The 20,920-nt window shown below is 43.8% G+C and overlaps 1 protein-coding gene across 8 annotated transcripts in view; it reads left to right on the forward strand.

Annotated features, from left to right (window-relative positions):
* Nucleotides 1–20,920, forward strand: part of LOC124797825 (hepatocyte nuclear factor 4-gamma) — a 652,273-nt gene that overhangs the window by 492,415 nt on the left and 138,938 nt on the right. For 6 of the 8 annotated variants that reach the window (XM_047260860.1, XM_047260861.1, XM_047260856.1 and 3 more), the window contains exon 2: nt 1,177–1,266. The exons of the other annotated variants lie outside the window; for them this stretch is intronic. In XM_047260860.1, the coding sequence (XP_047116816.1) occupies nt 1,177–1,266 (90 nt within the window). The remainder of the gene's footprint in view (nt 1–1,176; nt 1,267–20,920) is intronic. 8 annotated transcript variants of the gene reach the window in all.

Raw genomic sequence — 20,920 nt, forward strand, 5'->3', positions numbered from 1 at the left:
CGCGTGGTCGTCTGCCGCCATAGCTCATTAACGCCAAATTTCGCTTTACTGTCCTAACTGATACTTCCGTCTTACGTCCCGCATTGATTTCTGCGGTTATTTCGCGCAGTGTTGCGAGTCTGTTAGCACTGATATCTCTAAACAAATTCCGCTGGTCTCGGTTGTTAGGTGAAGGCCGTTGCCCACTGCGTTGTCTGTGGTGAGAGGATAATGCCTGAAATTTGGTGTTCTCGGCACACTCTTGACACCGTGGATCTAGGAATATTGAATTCCCTAGCGATTTTCGAAACGCAATGTCCCGTACGTCTACCTCCGACTCAGCTCCGCTTTCAGAATGTGTTAATCCCGTCGTGCGACGATAATCACGTCGGAAACCGTTTTACATGAATCACCTGAGTACGAATGGCAGCTCCACCAATGCACTGCAATTTTATGCCTTGTGTACGCGGTACCGCCGCCATCCGGAAATGTGCACATCGCTATCCCGTGATTGGCACCTCACTGTGTGTGGAAACGATCCTGAGCGAGTGGAAGTACGCGAGTGAGAACTCGACACGGCGACTCCGAAGCACGCCGCCGAGTGCGGCAGTTCCGGCAGCGGTGGAGCGGCTTTCTCCCCCCGCGATTGGCCGGCCGCCAGGCGGCGCAGCTGGGCGACGGCAGTAGCGACAGCTCAGCCGCGTACGCACGTCCGCGGCAGTGCCTCCGCAGCAGCGGGCTCGGCGGTAGTGCGTCGCGTGGCCGCCTCCGCTCCGTTCAGCTCGCATACTTGCGCCGGTGCGTCGGTGCCAAGCGCCGGCCGCGTCTGTCGCCGTTGCGACACCGTACGCCCGCGGAGGCGGCCCCGTCCTTCAGCCGGACCGCGCCGACCTGCCAACCGCTCGTCGGCGCGTTACGCGGCCGCTTCCTCGCACACTGCCAAGCTTTGTTACCCGGCCAAGTTGCGCAGCCCGCGAGCCGCGGTTATATGAGCATGCGCTAGTGCCATCTGTCACCTCCCGCCACCTCTCGATCCCACCTGATGGCCCTCCCTCCTCCGTCCCCGCGCCGCGACTGCTAATACACGCGGCGCTCCCACCTCCAGCTAGCTGCGTCATCAATTCCCTTAAACCAATCCACCTGCATGACAGCTGTGCTTTTTGGTGTAGTACGTAATCGGTTTATTCCATCACTTAGGACCGGCGTCAACCGCAATGTCGACGTTACGTGCGTCGTCTGTATCACCGCCCCTCTTCTTGGAAGATTCGCAGACTTCGAGCGACACAGGTACTGTGGCTGTTACTGCAATTAAGCGATCTCACCGTAGGTGTTCTCTGTAATTGCTGCAACAGCGTCTTTCGCTAATCACGTGTTTATACTGCGGCGGAACCATTTGTAGCTCCTCAAAAGAGCAGGATTTCTTTCGTTCTGATGATTACATCCAAGCTACGCGTAACCTGTTACATTCACCCATGCTGTTGCCTATACCCAGTGGCGTATCTACAGTTGGAGTCACTAACGATGGCGGCCGTGTGTAGGCTTGTTCTGCGCATCTAAGTCACGCATTTTCAGACAGCCGCTGGGCGTTCAGTAGTGTTCTAAACACTCTGCTGTGAGTGTTGTAGCCAATGCGAACCTTAAACGGTATCGTAGTCATTTTTGTTTCATTTCTTGTTAGTTGTGATCACTGTTGGAGTAGTAAGCGACAAATTCTGCATAAACAAGTGAGAGAGAATTTGCGGAACACACGATTTTTTTCAAGCGAAAATCACATGTTTTGGGCGCACTACAGCTGTCGCTTGGAGCAGGCAACTGTGCGGTTCCCGATTGCGCCTAGACCTCCGCGAACCGACGTCGTTCGTGAATCGGACTATAGGACACGGCAGCCGGGGCGTGTGTCTAGGGCCCGAGTCCCGTGGGAGGTGGTGGGGCGGCAGTTTTGTGACAGGCGAAAATAGTCAGAAATGTCGAAAGACGAAGGGAGGAAGTGAGGGGCAAAGTGGGAGAGGGAAGAAAAGGAAAACAGATTGGAGGGCGCTAAAATGGGAAGGGGTCGGAGGTGTACGAAAGCGAATGTTGAAGACATTCGGACAGGACTGTGTTCAGCAACAATTCTGCAAGACCTACCTCTCCCTGACAGAGAGGCTCGGTTGTTGGTTTTACCCATATGGTACAGCCACTCTCGTTAAACCAAGAGAGGCAACGCTACGAGAGTGCTTTTATTGTTGGGTTTCTTACAGCTTTCATTGATCAGCAATGAAACTGAAAACGGACCCGCGTTATTTTTGCAAGAAGTGCAAATTTGAGCTGTGTTATTCCATCTTTTGATCCGTCATACAAAAATGAATTCTGGATACGTGTAGCTTTTACTTCAGCGTAAAATCACGTTGATCTCAATAAACAGGCCAACTACCGGTGATATTCAAACAAAAAATTGGGAGATTTCAAGTGGGGGAAATGGTGGGGGCGCAAACTCTAAGTTTGCTCTGGGCACCTCTTATCCTACAGTAGCGCCAGAATCTACAACACATACCCCCCACCCTCACTACCGCCACACCTCGCCCAACCGTTTTCACTTATGGAGTCTGGTATACAGAGTTTATATTCATTACAGAATTCTCGTACGCTACTAAAAGTGAAGGATAACCATCAATTCTCCGGAATAAAATTACTTTTTCGTGTCGACTGTAAAATTTAGTTCTTGTGGCATGTCACGTCTCGATACTGACCAACTCATTTATATCACAAATGGCAATTTTAGAGTCCCGCTTCCCTCTGGAAAGTTTCTCCAGACACCCATGCTACAGCAACATGTTAACTATTCATACACCAGAAGTCAAAATACTCTGGCGCGTATTTCAGTAACCGTTTCCAAAGATGGCTGTCAGACACAGAGTTAAAAGCAAAGTAACGTAAGATAGTCGAGTGAAGGAAATCATAAAAAACAAGTTTTCGATGACGTTGAGCCACAATCGTGTAATACTTTTTAAAAAGTAAACCGCCGTTTGATTATGTATTATGTTTACCTTTAGTACTATCCAGATTAGGCTTTTATGGCACTATCCTGTGCACTGCTAAAGATTGCCAAACCATTATTAAGTAATATTCGTTAAGGCAGTCAAAAGAGGGTAAACAATACATATCTTCAAGATTTAACTGTCAAAGAACGTAAAAAAAAATAAACAGGGTGGCATAGAGAGAGAATGGTTTTCTCATCAAAAGAGCTCGTTTGGTATCTCATGAAACTGTTTTCCCAAATTGTTCAGACTTCAAAAAGGAGACTTCAAAAAGTAAGTTACGCGTTATTATAGTCCACCAAGTAACTTGTATTTAATACTGCATTACACACAGACGTTACACGACACCATTTCAACATAGTCCCCAAGCCTCTGTAAAAAAACTATCGGAACGTTCTACCAATCGTTCAATTCCTTGACGACAAGAATTTGCTCGTTGGCCACGGAGCCATTTGAGAACCGCTGTGTGAACGTCCTCAGCCTAGGAAGATCTTTTCCTCACAGATATTCTTTCAACTTACGGAAAACATGGAAATTGATGTATCACGATTTGGACTTAACGACCAGCGTCATCGATGTCTGTGCAGGCCTGTCAAATTGTTGGCACCTTTTTCACTATGGGTGAACGTGACATTGCATTTGGTGCATGTACCGCCAGAAATTCGCAGTGAATCTGTGTGCTATTTAGAAATTCTGCCCACAATAATCGTATTTCTCGCGTACTTCAACTTTGGTATACGTTAGCAGTTGTCGCGCCATTTCAACCACACACCGTGATGTGATGCACCTGTTGCACGTTCCGCGGCAGAGCTGTCTCTGCTGGAAACCCAGAACTAGTGCTGTCTTCTGACCGTGCGACACTTTACTTTCGCAATGATCTTAGCGTGGGATGACAAATGTAATTTGCTTTTTAAAGTCCCCTCGCAAGTCTGCGGAAAAGCCCTCTGCGAAAGATGAGGCCAATTAGTCAGACGTCTTTTGCACAAGTTTACTTGCCATTGAAATCGCAAAAATTTGTAAGGACCGACAGTACTGAAACACGAATAACGGACTATTGCTGGTGCTTTGGGTATTAGGCAGAGGAAACGATTAGCACGGTATGGGAAGATACGGAGGATAGCTTCAAATCAGTTACGAGGCGGCTGACTATATCAAGAAAATGAAAGATATATTTTGCCCATTTTTTCCACCGTATACTTTCGTTCAACTGTCTGGTCGCACAATTGTCGGCGTCCTTCGGTGGTGCCTGATTTCAGATGTTTGCAGCTATTCCGTTATGGGCGTTTGACTTTCAAACACAAAGCTGTGTTGCAGTCGTACGCTCTGAATCATCTTCCTGAAGTCCCTCTTGACGCCAGGAGATTTTGTAACTTGTGCTATCTTCATCATTAGTTAAATTTGAGTTTTGTATACTTGTTAGTAATTCTTATCGTGGGTCGTTAAAATGTATATGTGGAGTGTTACAACGTTTGTCTATAACTTACCAGGATTGATACAGGAGATACAAGGCTACACACTTTTAATGTGCGAAAAATTTCAGAATATTTTTCTTCTTTGAGGGTCCTGACTGATGTGTTCCGGTTAGGGCTAACCGCTTGCCCAAGACGCTGTGTGCATAAGGTTATCTTGTAAAATTCTCTCGGGCTTCCAGCCGGTCAAGTGGTTTACGATCCACCAAGTACTCCTCGGCCATTGTCAAGAGGTGAAAAGTTCCTTGTATCGAAATGCTACCGCAGCAATTAGTTCCGATGTTGACGCAATTAGTTCTGGCATTGGGGGGAAGGGGGGGGAGGGGGAGTACCTCAACATTCGATAGGTCAATGCCTTAGTGATGAAGTGCGGTTTGGGGAAGGACGAAGAGATGAACGAATCACTTGTAAATACTTCACTGCAGGTAGTAGTCTGTGCTGGATCTGATGTTTGTGAAACAGCTGCCCGTCTGGAGCTTTTTAGTAGATTGATGGATTGATGCGTTGTTGTGGTCTTCAGTTTGTAGATGATATGATGAGGCTCTTCACGCTCATCCTATGCAGCCACCTTCGCCTTTGAATAACGTCTGCAGCCTACGTCATCTTGAACCTGCTGACTGTATTCAAGCCTTGGTCTGCCTCTGCAGTTTTAACACCCCTCCCCCTTCCCCCGTCCTCCTCACATTCCTTGCATTACCAAACTAACTATTCCTTCATTCCTCAGAATGTATCTTACCAATCGGTCCCCTTTTTAAGTACTTTGTGCCACAAATTTCTTCTCCCCCCCCCCTCCCACCCCTCCCCCTCCCAACCCACCACAATCGATTCTGTACCGCCACATTAGTTATTCGATCTACCTATCTAATCTTCAACAGTATTTTGTAGCATCACATTTCAGAAGCTTATATTCGCTTCTTGTCTGAATTGCTTGTCATCAAAGTTTCACTTTCGTAAAGGGATACAACGTATTTGTATAAATCCAGAAAATACTTGAATTTACATTCGATGCTAAAGAACTTTTATTTTTCAGAAACGTGTTTCTTGTTATTGCCGGTCTTCATTTTACATCCTCCCTGCTTCGGACATCGTCAGTTATTTTGTTGCCCATATAGCAAGTTTCAGCGACTACTTTCAATGTCTTATTTCCCAACTTACTTCTGTGGGCATCATGTGATTTAATTCGACTACATTCCATTAACTTAGTTTCACTCTGTTGGTATTCGTCATACAACTTCCTATCAAGACACTCTCCATTCTGTTCAACTGTTCCTGCAAGGAACATGGCCGATTTCGTTCGCCATCCTTGACACAATCCGAGCTTGTGTTCGGTCACTAATGACCTCGATGTCAGGACGTTAAACTCAATCTCATTTCCTTCCTTGTTCCTGCAAGTCTTTTTCCTTCTCTCACAGAATTACAGTGTCCTCAGTAAAACGTTGCCCATCACTCGCAGAAGTCATTTGTGCACTAAAGCCAGCTTCAGCTTACAAATAATAGCAAATAATTTTGCACGTGGCAGTTAGAACACTTCCTCAATACATAACTCACCCTCCTCAGGTTCCTACTTACTGAGTCTTCTGTTATGTGAACAAACTGTTTTTTATACTCACCTTAAGTTCTGACTCAATTCACTCTCTCTCTCTCTCTCTCTCTCTCTCTCCCTCCTCCCTCCTCCCTCCCTCCCTCCCTCCCTCCCTCCCTCCCTCCCTCCCTCCCTTTACTACAGTAGCGCACATTTTAAAGCATGAATATTTAGTTGTGTAGTCATGAAACTTTAGCTCTTAGTTGTTTACGTTCTCGTGTTTCCTTCTCAGCCACTAGGCACGTGTGAAAAAAATTTAACTCTCCATGGAATCGCGCCCATGAGTACTGATTCTAGTTTAGATGTGATGAAATTCAGGCTTCAATCTGGAATATGTTGCTATTTGGTTACAGCAGGAGGGGGGTTTAAATCTACCTTTGCTGAATTATCCGTGGTAGAACTAAATCGCTGCAAGCAGAAGTCGGGATGATTCATTCAGCGAGGTGATGTGATAACGAATAAAAATGTTTTCACTTTCATTGCTATTGTGAGAAAAATATGTGAATGGGCCAGTTCTTACAAACTGAACGCCAAAATGTGATACTGATAACGTTCTGCCAGTCACAGGGAGCACATGTTTCACCTTGAACCGCATACGCTGCGCTTGGCTGTGACGAAGTTACGTAAAACGGTATGGCGGCGTAAGTTGCCCGAGGGCAGGACTAACAGTTTCGTTTTCTTAGCAATTTTTCTGCGTCTACCTCTAAAGAGTAGACACTTTTCGTTACATGGGACATCTTACTTTTAATTTGTTCCAGTTTATAAAAGAAAATCTTTCAGAAATGTAGTCGAAAAACTGATAGCGTTACTAAAAACATAACATAGCTATCACAAAGAAAAATATATATACTCAGTAGCAGGTAGGAAGAAAGAAAGTATCTACAAATATTTTCACAGGCATTTATATTCTATTATTTACGAATTCGCCTGCTAGTTAGAGCATCGACACTGCCTAATTGTGAAAAGTGATGTTTGTGAATAAAGAACATAACTTAGGAACAGCAACCAGGCATAGGTAACGACATCGAAACTAAAGACGTTTACTCTTGTAATATGTGTTGTGGTATTTTAGTAACGTCACACACTGCGATGATCTATCTTTGTGTTTAAAACTGAAAAATCTAGTGCAAATGCTTTGAAATATTAGGAAGCTTACTGTAAATAGCCTTGCACTTGTTAACTAGTCATCGAAGAGTCATGTAGCGTATGTCCGATGTATAATTGTCGAACATTTGGAATGAAATTTTTAGAGTGTACTCGTAGTTAGTTGCTTATGTGCTAAAGGTGCAGGTGTATAACTAATTCATAAACTACGTAACTAGCACCAGTTTCACATCATGTGTACCACAAGGTACAGTATCGGAGAGCGAAATGCGTATTCCAACCTCGCATGCGGAATGAAAAGAGCAACCTCAGAAACGCCCACGTGTTGAAAACATGTCACATTAAACTGTTAAATGTAGGATAAATATGCTCTCATAGCATGTGTATATCTAATTAAAAAGTATATTATTACACATAGGGCGAATGAAACCCTCGGACGATCACGCATTACCCTCGAATTTATTATTCACGTCGAAGGATAGCCGTTCATCGAAGTAGCACAGAAAAGCATTGTCTGATGGCGTTTGGTAATATCCGATTTACTCTATCTAGACATTTTAGAATTTATTTGCAACAAATCGATTTTCATACATGGTATGAATTACATGTATAGAGGGTAAATGCATGGAATGCATAGAATCGTTGACGTATAAGGGAACCGTTATTGACTAATTATACTTTCTATTTGCTAACTTCGTATTTTCAGCCATAAAAGAAGGTAAGATGAAAATTGTTCCTCATATATCTGCACTGCGTCCTAGTTCATAGAAATATATAATTTAAGAAAGGCTACACGCAATTGATTCTACAAACATACTACCGTAAGTCAAGGAATAAGCTTTCGTTTGGAAAACATACTCTTGATATGGTGGACTGTTGTTATAACAGCATGCACTTTACAAACGAGAGTTAGAATTCACTATTAGAGGGGCAACATAAAACTATTAAGTAGAGAGAGACCAAATATATCTTAGTGTATACGAGGAAAACTCTTCAAAATAGGAAGTATAACTTTTTTCTTTCTTTTTTACTTAAAATGTTGATGACGTATATATGTTAGCAGTTTCATAACAGTGAAATGAGTTAATAATCTTGGTTTAAATGGACGTAAAAGTGGAAAAATATAGAATTCGAGTCTCTTTTGTGCTTCCAAGACTGCTTGGATGAAGTACAATAAAAATACTTGGGAGAGTATATTTAAGTGCACCGAACATTTGAGGGTGAAACAACCCAAGTACTGGTAGAATGTGTTTTGTTCGTACACTACACATTTATCCGTATGTTTCTACCCCTCTTACAGCCAGGAATTTTGAGAATCCATTAGGCAGCTTGTAACCATTTGGTGGAACCAAACATCGTTGAGAAAGTCCTCGGGCTGTCTCTGTTCCTCTGTTATATTCACTGATCAGTGCGGTATTGTGACTGTTCTTGCCCCTGCTTTCGTGATGCACTGAGCATCGGTTAAGATGTCTGTTAGCCTCACTCATCCTGGAAAGCGACAATCAAAACCCCATCCGTCCATCCGCGCTCGATTTAGTCGAATGCCATGATGGTTCCTTTGAAAAGGTGCCGGCAGTTTTTTTTTTTTTTTGTCGCCATCATTGTCCAGTACGAGATCGTAGTCTAACGACTTTCTAGACGGTCGAGCGTTAACACTAACGTTGAGTGCCTTTCCTCCCTCTCGTGAGCTTGTGTTGACACGCTTTTTAGCATCAACAGATGCGTTTATTAGTACACTGATTACTATGTGTCGATGTAGTTTTCCAGGCAAATCTTGCTTCCATTTGGTGATACGTGTGTTTCACAATACGAAGGCTATTACAGCAAGCAGATTTTAATCTGCACAAGTGAGTATCAAGTCCACATGCACTTAGTCTGCCGTAGCGTTGTACTACTTGGCAGGAAAATGTGCTTCTCCTGGTGGTTTTGATCGACACACTCGAAACAGGTTGACATTGATTCACACCAGCCTTGCCGCCAAGTGACAGGATGGTTGACGCCATCTCGAATGGAGCAGATCGAAGTTCTGGATGGAGTAGCTCTACTCGACCTCAAATGGATAGTAGCGGCCAAATTTGAAAGAAGCAAAGTGAGCACTTGTGACAAACACCCACTTCGGGTCCGGAACCTGTTGCTCACCGTCTTAGCAGCACGAAAAGCTTTCTCAAGTACCGCCCCTTAGTGAAATTAAAGACAGAAAAGAGACTTCAACACTGGCAAGGCAGAGCTCAACGTAATTGGATACCACTGAAATAGACGCCAACATGCATATTACATAATCGTCTTCGCGTACGAACTGACCGAAGTAAAACTGCCATGTCAAAAATGAAAATGGAGGCTGATGATCAAGACGTATCCTGTGGATATTGTGCTGAGCAGACGATGAGACATTTGCTTCACTGCCCCTTTTACACTCTCTGCTCAGTCATAGACAATGACGCAAGAGGATCTAGCGTCAGCTAGCCCAATGGCGGTGCACCTTACATAGGCGCTGCACTTAGTTAAATGGTTTTTCATCAACAGGCCAAGGTCTGTATTAATGTTCTAAATCCAGTTTAGATAGTGGAGCTTATGATGACCGCTAATTAATCCAAAATTCGTTGCAAACTATGGCATTCCCCAAGTCACTGCTATTTTAAACTGATCAAAGTTCAACAGCTAATGGTCACGACGCCCGAAGCTTATCAACCGGTATAACAGCCGCCTTGTTACACTTTTATCTCATTTGTGGAAGTACGAGTGTTGATAACATGTATATGATCGGCACAATAGTTGCGAAATCTGCGGAGTGTGAATGGCATATTGTTACGGTAATCAAAATGCGCTGTACTGTCTTGGAGGGCCCGTGAAGTTCTGTCGTAGTGGCAACGACACGGAGGGGCAGCGCGACTCATTTAGAACGACAGAGCACACGTCCTAATGCCGGCTCGGCAGTCCGTCGTAATGGTCTGGCCAGCTGCCAGCCGTAGGTAGGCCCAGAGGCTTTGCCAGCGCCCATACACGTACACCCTCCGCTGAGAGAACCGGAAGACCGCCGCCACGACTCTGTAACGCGCACGCTACGGCTGATGGGTCAGGTGATAATATAATTCGCCGCCAGATTTTTCAAATTAGTCAGCTACTTTTTTGCAACACACGCGATACGCATACACTCGCTTTTGTAAATACGTGAAGCACAACTAGCCACAAATCCTCATAGCGATTAAGATTTCATATATGGGTGACATTATTCCACTCTGGGGGCGATGTAGGTTAATGTGACAGTAGAAATAACGAACTTCAAAATGCCACGATGCTTTAGTAGAACGTTTATTCAAATTACCTGTTTCGGCAAATGTATGTTGCCCTCTTCGATCTTATGTGCTGCACTTAGAAGCATCTCGTCCGTATGTACAATAATTTGTGTCACGTAATAAACAGACATTCCAAGAACATGCGAGAACACTATATATGCTTTTCAAAGGCAAAAAAATCACTATATAAAATATCATACACAGTGCACCGAATATACATGCTCCGTTCGCTTAAAAGCCGCTTATAGATGACTGCTACATGAAAAAGCAAGCGAGGGTAGTAAAACCTGGCAGCTCGGTTGAGGAAAATATAAAGAATCGCACCTGTATAACGTGTAATTCCATTTGAGAACTGCATAAGGACAGCCTGCTAGCTCTAATGCTTAACCACACTGTCGCAGATTTCTAGCCGCCTCGTTAATCTGACGATCGTGTACATAATGCAGCGTGCAAATATTTCTCTTTAAGCAAAGCTGTTTTATTTTTTCATTTATGTGATATTTCGCTTGAGTTTGTAGGGACATCCTGCAAAACGGTTTACGAATCATACTATTCTCTGGATGATAGAGCAAAGCCTGGTTTAGTAATTATACAGAGACGATCAGGCACGACAGAGATACACCAAACTCGTCTTCGGTCTTAAGACGACAACGGAGATACGAAGTCCGCTCCTCGCGAATTGACGAGTAGACGCACCACTGCAGACACTGAACTAGCATTCTGGAAGACGGCAGCTCAAATTCTATTCCACCGTCCAATCAGAAATACCCTCGCATTCTTTTGCTAAATCGTCTCAGACAAATTCCATGATAGTTACTGCATACCATTGTTTCTATATTTGTCTAAAATATCTGGTGTGTCGGTCGTGCGCTGACTATAAATGACTTACACATGTTTCAGTGACAAGCACTCAATAGGTTTTATATATTATTTTCCTGTTTATTTTTTCCTCGTTTTTACGAGACATGTGGCAGCAGAGCGGTTGTTGGGCAGGTGTCTCAAGGCCGCGGGAGCGTTTAAACAGACATTTCGCAACGCTGCGTTTGAAGTGGCAGCATCATTCTCCTCCGATCGCCTGCTGCCACACGGCAGCCGCCAAGGACGCAGCCAGCGTCAACTAACGTCATCTGAGACAGGCGGGTCGCACGCTGGCACAACTGCCCACAGTGAAACAGGAAACAGCGTTGAAATAGCAATTACGTTCAGTCGATCCTACTGATATGATAGTCATTTACCAGGAATAGGATGCCATTCAGACTTGTTGATAATCGTCGTGCATAGTCTACCATCCCCTCCCATTAGCTACCTGGCTATCGTCTGAGTCGACGTGTCTTACAAAAATCAAATATTCCTCGCGTTTTGGAGTTCGTTGTGATTCTACATACGATCCCTTCTTGTGCTATGCAGAGTATCCCAGAAATCTTGCGAGGTGTTAGAGGTTGTCTTGAGGAATAAATCGAGAATGGGAACCTGTGTCTGGAAACGTCATCCAAAGACGCTACAGGGCGTTGACGTTCTAAGCGCTGGCGACTCCCACTAGGCCACCCCTTACGCAGCAAAGGTGACTTTGCGCGCTGACATACCGTAGGCAGAACGTCTCGCAATGTTTGTTATTCAGTGATAGCGACTGAGTGCCATGATCACCAGTGGGGAAGATGGAGCTAGCTGCTGCGTAGACAGGCCTTATCTCGTATGAATACGACGTTGTTTCGTTAGTGGGTGACTGTTTCATACGCTGGTTTCAACCTGCAGTTTTTCTCCCGCACACCGAAAAAGACTGGAGATTTTAGAGGGTACCAGGAGAAAAATAAGTTAATTTTGGATGGAAACCCCTGTCCGAAACAGTCATCCACCAATGCAACAGACCAACGCATTCATAGAGGCCTGTCTACGCAGTAGCAAGCTCCATCTTCTCCACTAGTGAGCGTGGCAATCAGCTGTAACTACTGAATAACAAACAATAATGCGAGACGTTCCATCTACGGTCCGTCACCGTCAAAGTCGCGATTGCTGCGGTAGGGGTGGGACAGTGGCAGGTGCGGTGCCAACAACTTCGATGTTTTGTAGCGTTGCTGGATGACATTCCCGGACTCGGTTTCCTATCCTCGATTTGTTGCTCAAAACACACACTACAACCCCACGAAGTCTGTCGCAAGATTTCTGGAACACGCGGTGTATAAACTGACTTAATATAAAATGGCTGAACAGTCGTGTTGAACTTGCTACATAAAAAAGAGCGATCCAAGAGATCAGCCCAACTGAGAAACTAACGGTGAAAGAAGCGACAATGTTCGTAAAGAGAGCGATGAGAGAAGCGTTCAGTGAATTTGAAACTAAATTTTCTTCATCCAATCTGTTTAACACCCTCAAGTATTGCTCCTACGTAAGATCAGTAAGTGAATCGAAGTTATCTGTCCAGTCACTCAATGACTATAGTGACATTGACGCAAAAGATGGCATAGAAAAGGCTGAAATACTAAATTCGGTTCTCCGAAACTGTTTCGCCGCTGATGATCGTAATACGGTTTCTCCTTTCAATCGTCGCACGAACACCGAAATGGCAGATGTAAAGACAGTTGATCGTGGAACAAGACGCCAACTACAATCGCTTCGTAGTGGAAAGTCTTTTGGATTGGTTGAGGTACCTGTAAGATTCTCCAGAGATCATGCGAAAAGACTAACTTCATTTCTAACAACAGTTTATGCTATTGTATGAAAATGAAACGCCTACAGCCGTCCTTACTATCTTGTTTATTGTGTAGCTACCTGTATCGGCGCTTCAATGTGCCATCTTCAGGCTTTAGGTGATGCTGAAGGATTTATCACGATCCATATATGCAACGCATCAGTGGCCAACATAACGAGTTTACGCAGAGTATCTGTAACTATCTGATGTGGTCTCTCCAACCTCCGACGACATCACAGTCAGAGATAGTCTGTGTAAATTAGTTGTGTTCGCCGCTGATGCGTCGTGTATATGGATCGTGGTAACTCCAGCATCAACCAAGGCCTGAAGTAGGCGCACAGTAGAGCCGAAACTGGTAGCTACACATTAAATAACAACATAAGGACGACTATAGTCTTTTTATTTTCTTAAAATAGTGAACGGCCGTGATCACCCAGACGTCAAATCAAAAGTATGGACATACAAAAAGTTTATGGTAGGTCGATGGAGCAACGAAGGATACTTAGCGACTGGAAAAAAGCCCAGATACAGTTTATTGTAGGCCTATATCGCCGTCATCGATCTGTTGCAGAATTAATAAACGTCTTGTATGCTCACGTATTATGATGTCTATGGAGAATGCAGATCTCGACTATAAAACTTAACATGGCTTCTGCAAACAGATATTGTGAAACCTCAGCTCTGAGGTCCCACTCCCAGGTTGATGCCGCGTTCCTTGACTCTAGGAACATATGTGATACAGCTTCACTCGGTCTTAGTGAAATACGAGCTTACCGAGTATCGTAACAGATTTGTGACTGGATTCAAGACTTCCTTGCAGATAGACCTCAACACGTCACCCTTAACGGAATAAAATCGACAGACGTAAATATAATTTCAGAGTACCCCAAGAAAGTGTCATAAGACCATTATTGTTCACAGTGTAACTTACATATATAAATAGTCTAGTGGATAACTTCGGAATCTCCATAAGGCTATTCGCAAATAGTTTGGTTGTCTGTAAGAAGGTGACAATTCCAGAAGACAGTGTCGACATGCAGAATGACCTACAACAGAGGATCGATTATTGCTGCAGGGCCTGGCAGTTGACTCTGAACATAAATAAATGCAACGTAGTGCGCAGTTATTGATGGAAAAAGTCCTCTAATGTACAACTACATCATTGACGAGAAATCGCTACAAAATTGTAACTAGCGTAAAATGCTAATGAGTATCCATGCTGCTCGTCCTAAAATTGAATGACCACATAAAACAAACGGTACGGAAAGCGGATGCCAGACTGAGTCACAGGAAGAATCTTGTGGAAATGTAATTAATCCATGAAAGAAGTGGCTTACGCAATACTAGTTCCACCGATTCTTGATTATTTCTCCTCCACCTGGGACCTGCACCACGTTGGATTAAAATAAAGAGATAGGGAAGATCGAAAGAAATATGGCACGGTTCGTCAAGTAATCGTTTAGTCGGCGCAAGGGTGCTACAGACACACTCAATAACAGTCGTTCTCCATCACGGAGAGGTTTTCTGTTGAAATTCCGAGAGAAGACGAGAACAATGGGCCACCATATTACTTCCTCCCACATCCGTCTCGCGGAATGACAACAGAGTAAATACGAGGTGTCAGATCTAATACGAAGCTTTACCGACAATCATTGTTCACAGGCGCCATTCGCGGATGGGACAGAGAAGAGGGCAAAGGACAGTGTACTACAGGTACCCTCTTCTACACATCGTAAGGTGACTTGGCGGCAATAAACATAGATTTAGGCTGTAGAGATATGACCTACAAGTAGGCCCAGCAGTTTCCCGTTTTGTGTGATAGGTGCGCTAAGCTCAATGAGAGACCAGATTAAAAATAGTGCAAAGGTGGAAACAAGGAGCGGCGTGCCCCATGGACGTAAAAAAGCGACAATATCAGCATGTGAAGGGTCCAAACCTGAGGAAATACATGGTCTCTGGAAAAAGTCTGCCACAACCTGATATTTCGACTCGTAGAGGGCTTGCCGCTAATACAGTGACACGCTTGTGGCACCAGTGATTAGATGAGGGTCGTGCCCTGAGACAGTATGACAGTGTTTCATGTAACGTGACCATCATATCTGGATGCCCGTAACGGACCGTACAGCCTGGGCCACAGTGTTCGGTTTTACCTTGAATCGCCGTAATGGCTGCGAATTTGTCACGTCAGCTGTTCGACACCTGTTAGGGTTGAGCTGGTGCCATTGCGTAGGATTCAATTCTTGAGTGATTGTGCAGTATAACGCCTTACACTGCGATGGGCATGAGACCGCCGTCTCTAGCACTATGCGTGGCAGACTGTGCTGTTTCGGGACGAATCCCGTGTAATGTCCTAAAGTTATCGGCGTAATTGGTAGATTGTACCGTACGGATTACGATGTCCAGGTTATTTAAGGTTCCATGACACGATGTTTAGACGCTCTGATTGCAGAATATTTCTACATCTTAATGAATTATGAAACGAAGAGAACATTTACAGTGCCGTAACTCTAACCATTTGCGTATTAATATTAAAATCCATTTGAGACGTATGTACTTAGTATTACAATTTTCGTAAATGTCCGTGGATACTTAATATACACTGAAGAGCCAAAGAAACTGGTACACTCGCCTAATGTCGTGTAGGGCTCCAGCGAGCACGCAGAAGTGCCGCAACACGACGTGGCATGGACTCGACTAATGTCTGAAGTACTGACAGAGGGAACAGACACCATGAATCGCGCAGGGCTGTCCATAAATCCGTCGAGATCTATTCTGAACAGCATTTTGCAAGGCATCCCAGACACGCTCAATAATGTTAAAGTCTGGGGAATTCGGCGGCCAACGGAAATGTTTAAACTGAGAAGAATGTTCCTGAAGCCACTCCGTAGTAATTCTGGACGTGTGGGGTGTCGCATTGCCCTGGTGGAATTGCCCAAGTCCGTCGGAATGCACGATAGACATGAACGGATGCAGGTGATCAGACAAGCTGTTTACGCGCGTCACCTGTCAGTCGTATCTAGACCTATTAGTGGTCCCTTGTCAGTCCAATTGCACACAGTTCACACGCCGTTACAGAGCCTCCACCAGCTTGAACAGTTCCCTGCTGACAGAGCGCCCATGAATTCATGAGGTTGTGTCTATATCCTTACACGTCCATCCGCTAGATACAATTTGAAACGAGACTCGTCCGACCAGGCAACATGTTTCCAGTCATCAACAGTCCAATGTCGGTGTTGGCGGACCCATGCGAGCGTAAAACTTTGTGTCGTGCAGTCATCAAGGGTACATCCGAAAGCCCATATCGATGATGTTTTGTTAATGGTTCTCACCCTGACACTTCTTGATGACCCAGCATTGAAATCAGCAGCAATTTGCGGAAAGGTTGCACTTCTGTCGCGTTGAACGATTCTCTTCAGTCGTTTTTGGTCCCGTTCTTGGAGGATATTTTTCGGGCCGCAGCGATGTCGGAGATTTGATGTTTTACCGGATTCCTGATATTCACGGTACACTCGTGAAATTGTCGCACGGTAAAATGCCCACCTAATCGCTACCTCGGAGATACTGTGTCCCACCGCTCGTGCGCCGGCTATAACACCACATTCAAACTCACTTAAATCCTGATAACTTGCTATTGTAGCAGCAGTAACCGATCCAAAACTGCACTAGACACTTGTTGTCTTATATAGGCGTTGGCGACCGCAGCGCCTTATTCCACTTGTTTACATCTCTCTGTATTTGAAAACGCATGCCAATACCAGTTTCTTTGGCGCTTCGGTATACTATATAATGACAATTCGAAAATTTCGGACTTGAGATGTTCTGTTTATATATCGTTTTCACAGCATGGAAGTAAGCTATGTAGTAATTTAAATGTAAATGGAATATATGTAAAACAGTACAACACGTATATTTTTCGAAATGAGAAACTGTTTATTTTACTATGAAACTGATAGTAAAGATTAATTCGCAGAGGAGTTTGTTGTATGGTTCTAGAAGAAATAATTCACGACACAGTCGTTACAATCTACGTGCATTGTTTGCTGAACTAGACCCTTCACTAAATTGATATCTCTGACAGTCGCAATCTGCACATCGTCTTTGCCACCACTTTTCAAAACGACAGCCATTACTTGTAACATGTGCGTCACATCCTTGCACATAGCACAGATCCACGATGTACAGCATTTGAGGCAAAATGTTTGCACAGACTATGCTCATAGTCCGATGACGGTATTCGAGAAGACTTGAGGGAGACACAACTGACGGAGTGTAATACGCAGGAGCGAGTTAAAAGGTGGAAGCTTGCCATAAGCTGCGTAATACAGGAAGATTTATAAAGGAAGAATGTCTGCAAATCAATTATTTATACAAGTTTGGGTACGTGTACGACTACATTACTTCTTCTGTTGCCTTCTATCGGTGTCTTCTTTTGCAGCCAGACTTATAGTCTTCTATAATCAGAAATGTAATGAACAAAATCTTAATTCATTTGCTATTAGTATTGTTTACATAAGTACTTTACGATCATAGCACGTTAGTATTGCGGAACTGTTTTTGCATAGTGCAATTAAGTTGACGGAGAGTTTGTAATACTCCAATTATTAGCCAAATATTACTTCTGTAAGAACGTAAACTCGCAGTGGCAATACATACCGCAAGTACGGAAACTAAGAACATATTCATACTACCGACGGTTTGATAATTTTAGTGTTTACATATTAGGTTTCTGTATTACACACTCCATTGTAGCCCAAGCCTGAAATATGTCTGTTTAGACAACGTAATAATTCCTTTTCAAAATGTCGTATACACCAGCTGACGTTACCAAGAGAACATAGAGAAAAAACGTGAAGTCATTGATAACCATTGGGTTTCTGGCGCTCCAACTTCAAGTAGACGAGACGTCCTGAGCTTTGTTTTGGAGCATGAGAGCCAACCATTAAACGCGGACCTTTCGAAACGCGACACGCTAAAGCGATTTAAGCGTGCCACAGTCGCGTTGGTAATAATCCCACGGGCAACGTCTTGCCTGAGCTGACTTAGGACAATTTTGTTTCCTAGACACTCGGCCATCAGGTCGGGGGTGGTGGTAGCATCGAGAACGAGCCCTCAGATTGCAGATGGACCTAACAGTCGCAATTTGCTTAGATAAGCAACTATGTAATCAACAGCTGTTCCGTTCTACACAGGAAGCAGTTGAAGCTTTTCTTTTCTGATGTACAAACGGGCGTACTGTAAGTTGTATTATCACAATTCATTCTATAATTCGTGTTCCAGTAAACAGCTAAGTATAGATATACGGATTTCCACTTTTAAATATGAGCTGTTTCATTACGATTTACTATATACATGATGCCGCGAGTATTAGGTTACATTCCGTATCAGCAGCTAGCGGTATAATTCAATGTTGCATTGTTCCTTATTTGTTAGCTCGCCTAAATTATCCAGTAAAATATGAAAGAAAGAAGCGGGGATAATTAGTATTAGACGTCCGGTCCACGACCAAGTCATATTGGGCACGGAGACAGTTGCAGCAAATAATCGGTCCGTTTCGAAACGACTATCTACATGTACATTTACATAAATACTCCGGAAGATAACGTATGGAGCATAGCGGAGGATACCTTTTACCACTACTAGTCATTTCCATCCCTGTCCCACTCGCAAACAGAGCGAGGGAAAAGTGACTATATGGATCCGGACATGCCCCATTTTCTCTTATCATCTTCGTTGTTCTTACGCTAAATGTACATTGGCGGCAGGAGAATCATTGTGCAATCAACTTCAAGTGCCGATTCTCTAAATTTTCTCAATAATATTTCGCGAAAAGAACGTAAGAGTCCACGAAGCATCTACGTAAAGCTCGCGTGTTGATCAGACCTACCAGTAACAAATCTAGCAGCCCGCCTCTGAATTGCTTTGATGTCCCAAACACTCAACCAGTACTCAAGAGCCGGCCGGTGTGGCCGTGCGGTTCTAGGCGCTTCAGTCTGGAACCGCGTGACCGCTACGGTCGCAGGTTCGAATCCTGCTTCGGGCATGGATGTGTGTGATGTTCTTAGGTTAGTTAGGTTTAAGTAGTTCGAAGTCCCATAGTGCTCAGAGCCATTTAAACCAAGTACTCAAGAATGCGTCGCAAAATTTTTAACAGATAAACCACGCTTTCTAATATTCTTCCAATAAACCGAAGTCGACCGAAACGGCCTTTCCTAGTAGCGCCATAACGTGCTCGTTCCATTTCATATCAATTTGCAGCGTTACTCCTACACATTTAATCGACTTGACTGTGTCAAGCAGCACACCACTAGTGCGGTATTCAAACATGACGGGATCGTTTTCCTACTCATCTGCATAACTCACATTTAACTCGGCATTTGCCTTAAATGATTTAGAGAAAGTTCGGAAAACTTGAATTAGGATGACCAGATGGGTTTTGAACTGCACTTTCCCGAATGCCTGTCCACTATACCAACCACTTGGCTTAGTCAGCCGAAGAAACCACAATCTGAATCATAAATTATTAAATTACAGCATTTTTCAAATTTTTCGAGGGCGGATTACGGGAAATGATTCGGTATATGAGGCATTTAGCCCCCTGTGGGAAAGGAAGTACACCAAGCGGCCAGTTTTCGGTGATTGGTCAGGATATACACGTGTTCCATTATAGTTTGAGGTAGGCGCCATAAAGTATAGTTCTACCTACAAATATTTATATGGATATAGATATTTATAAATCTCCTCTTTCATTCCAGGGAACAATGCAGTAATTATGTTAAACTCCCGTTGTTAGGTGTGCATCTGTGCATCAGTGAAATGGCGCTCTAAAGGGATAACTTCCATGTGATTACATTATTAACCATTTAACGCCAAACGCCCGTGTGCAAAGAGCTGAAATGAAATTCTTTCATACTAGAGAAACCGCAACCGTTTAAAGTATGTCATAACAGTAAGTTTTAATATATGCACCTCATTTTGGCTTTCTTCACTAAGCAACTGTAACGAAGGCAACCACAAGTTTGCATTCTAATTCTGTAGTCACTTTGTTGTAAGGAAAACAGGAACCCCAGAGAATGTACAGTGGAACCTGGCTTTCGAAACTGTGAACTAACGATAAGTTGTAGGTACTGTTACATATTTGTCATTATCTGCAAAAAATGAGTAAAAGTAATAAAAGTGAAACATAGGAATGTTAATGATGAAAATAGGTGCGTTCCGGATTACAGTCCATCAGCGCTGCTGTTTAACTGGCCTTTACTGGAAACAAAGAAGAAAGAGGAAGAAATTTTCCTGACAGTTTGAAAACTGTAGAGAAAACATACCAGTGGTTAGCATGTGAGATAGTTACTGTGGACGATAGAAAACTACTTTATTTCTGAGTGGCTACGTCCCAGACTACATACAGAACCGTTCGGGCTTCGCTAGCCTGTTGATTCTGGATTTTTTTTCTGGCTCTTAACGCGGCTTCAACATCTACCAGTTTTTAGTATTAGGCTACAACCTGCAACATAGTCGCGAACTGAGACAGTGATTCAGGACGTGCAGAATTCCAGTCAGTGGTGACGAACAAAATGTCATCAGACTATAGAGTTCAGCCCTTAATAACCATCTGCAGATATGTATGAACCAGAAAATTATCCTAACATTAAGCCAAAATAGCATCGTCATAATCACGGTACGCTAATGTAAGGCTTCTTTTTTATTAAAATCTGGTGGTCATTGTAGACGAACACAGCAGGCTGGCAACAATTTGATGTGATCATTGACTGGAATTAAGGAGGGGAATTAACAGT

This window comes from Schistocerca piceifrons, chromosome 5, assembly GCF_021461385.2.
Source record: "Schistocerca piceifrons isolate TAMUIC-IGC-003096 chromosome 5, iqSchPice1.1, whole genome shotgun sequence".
NCBI classification, from domain to species: Eukaryota; Metazoa; Arthropoda; class Insecta; order Orthoptera; family Acrididae; genus Schistocerca; species Schistocerca piceifrons.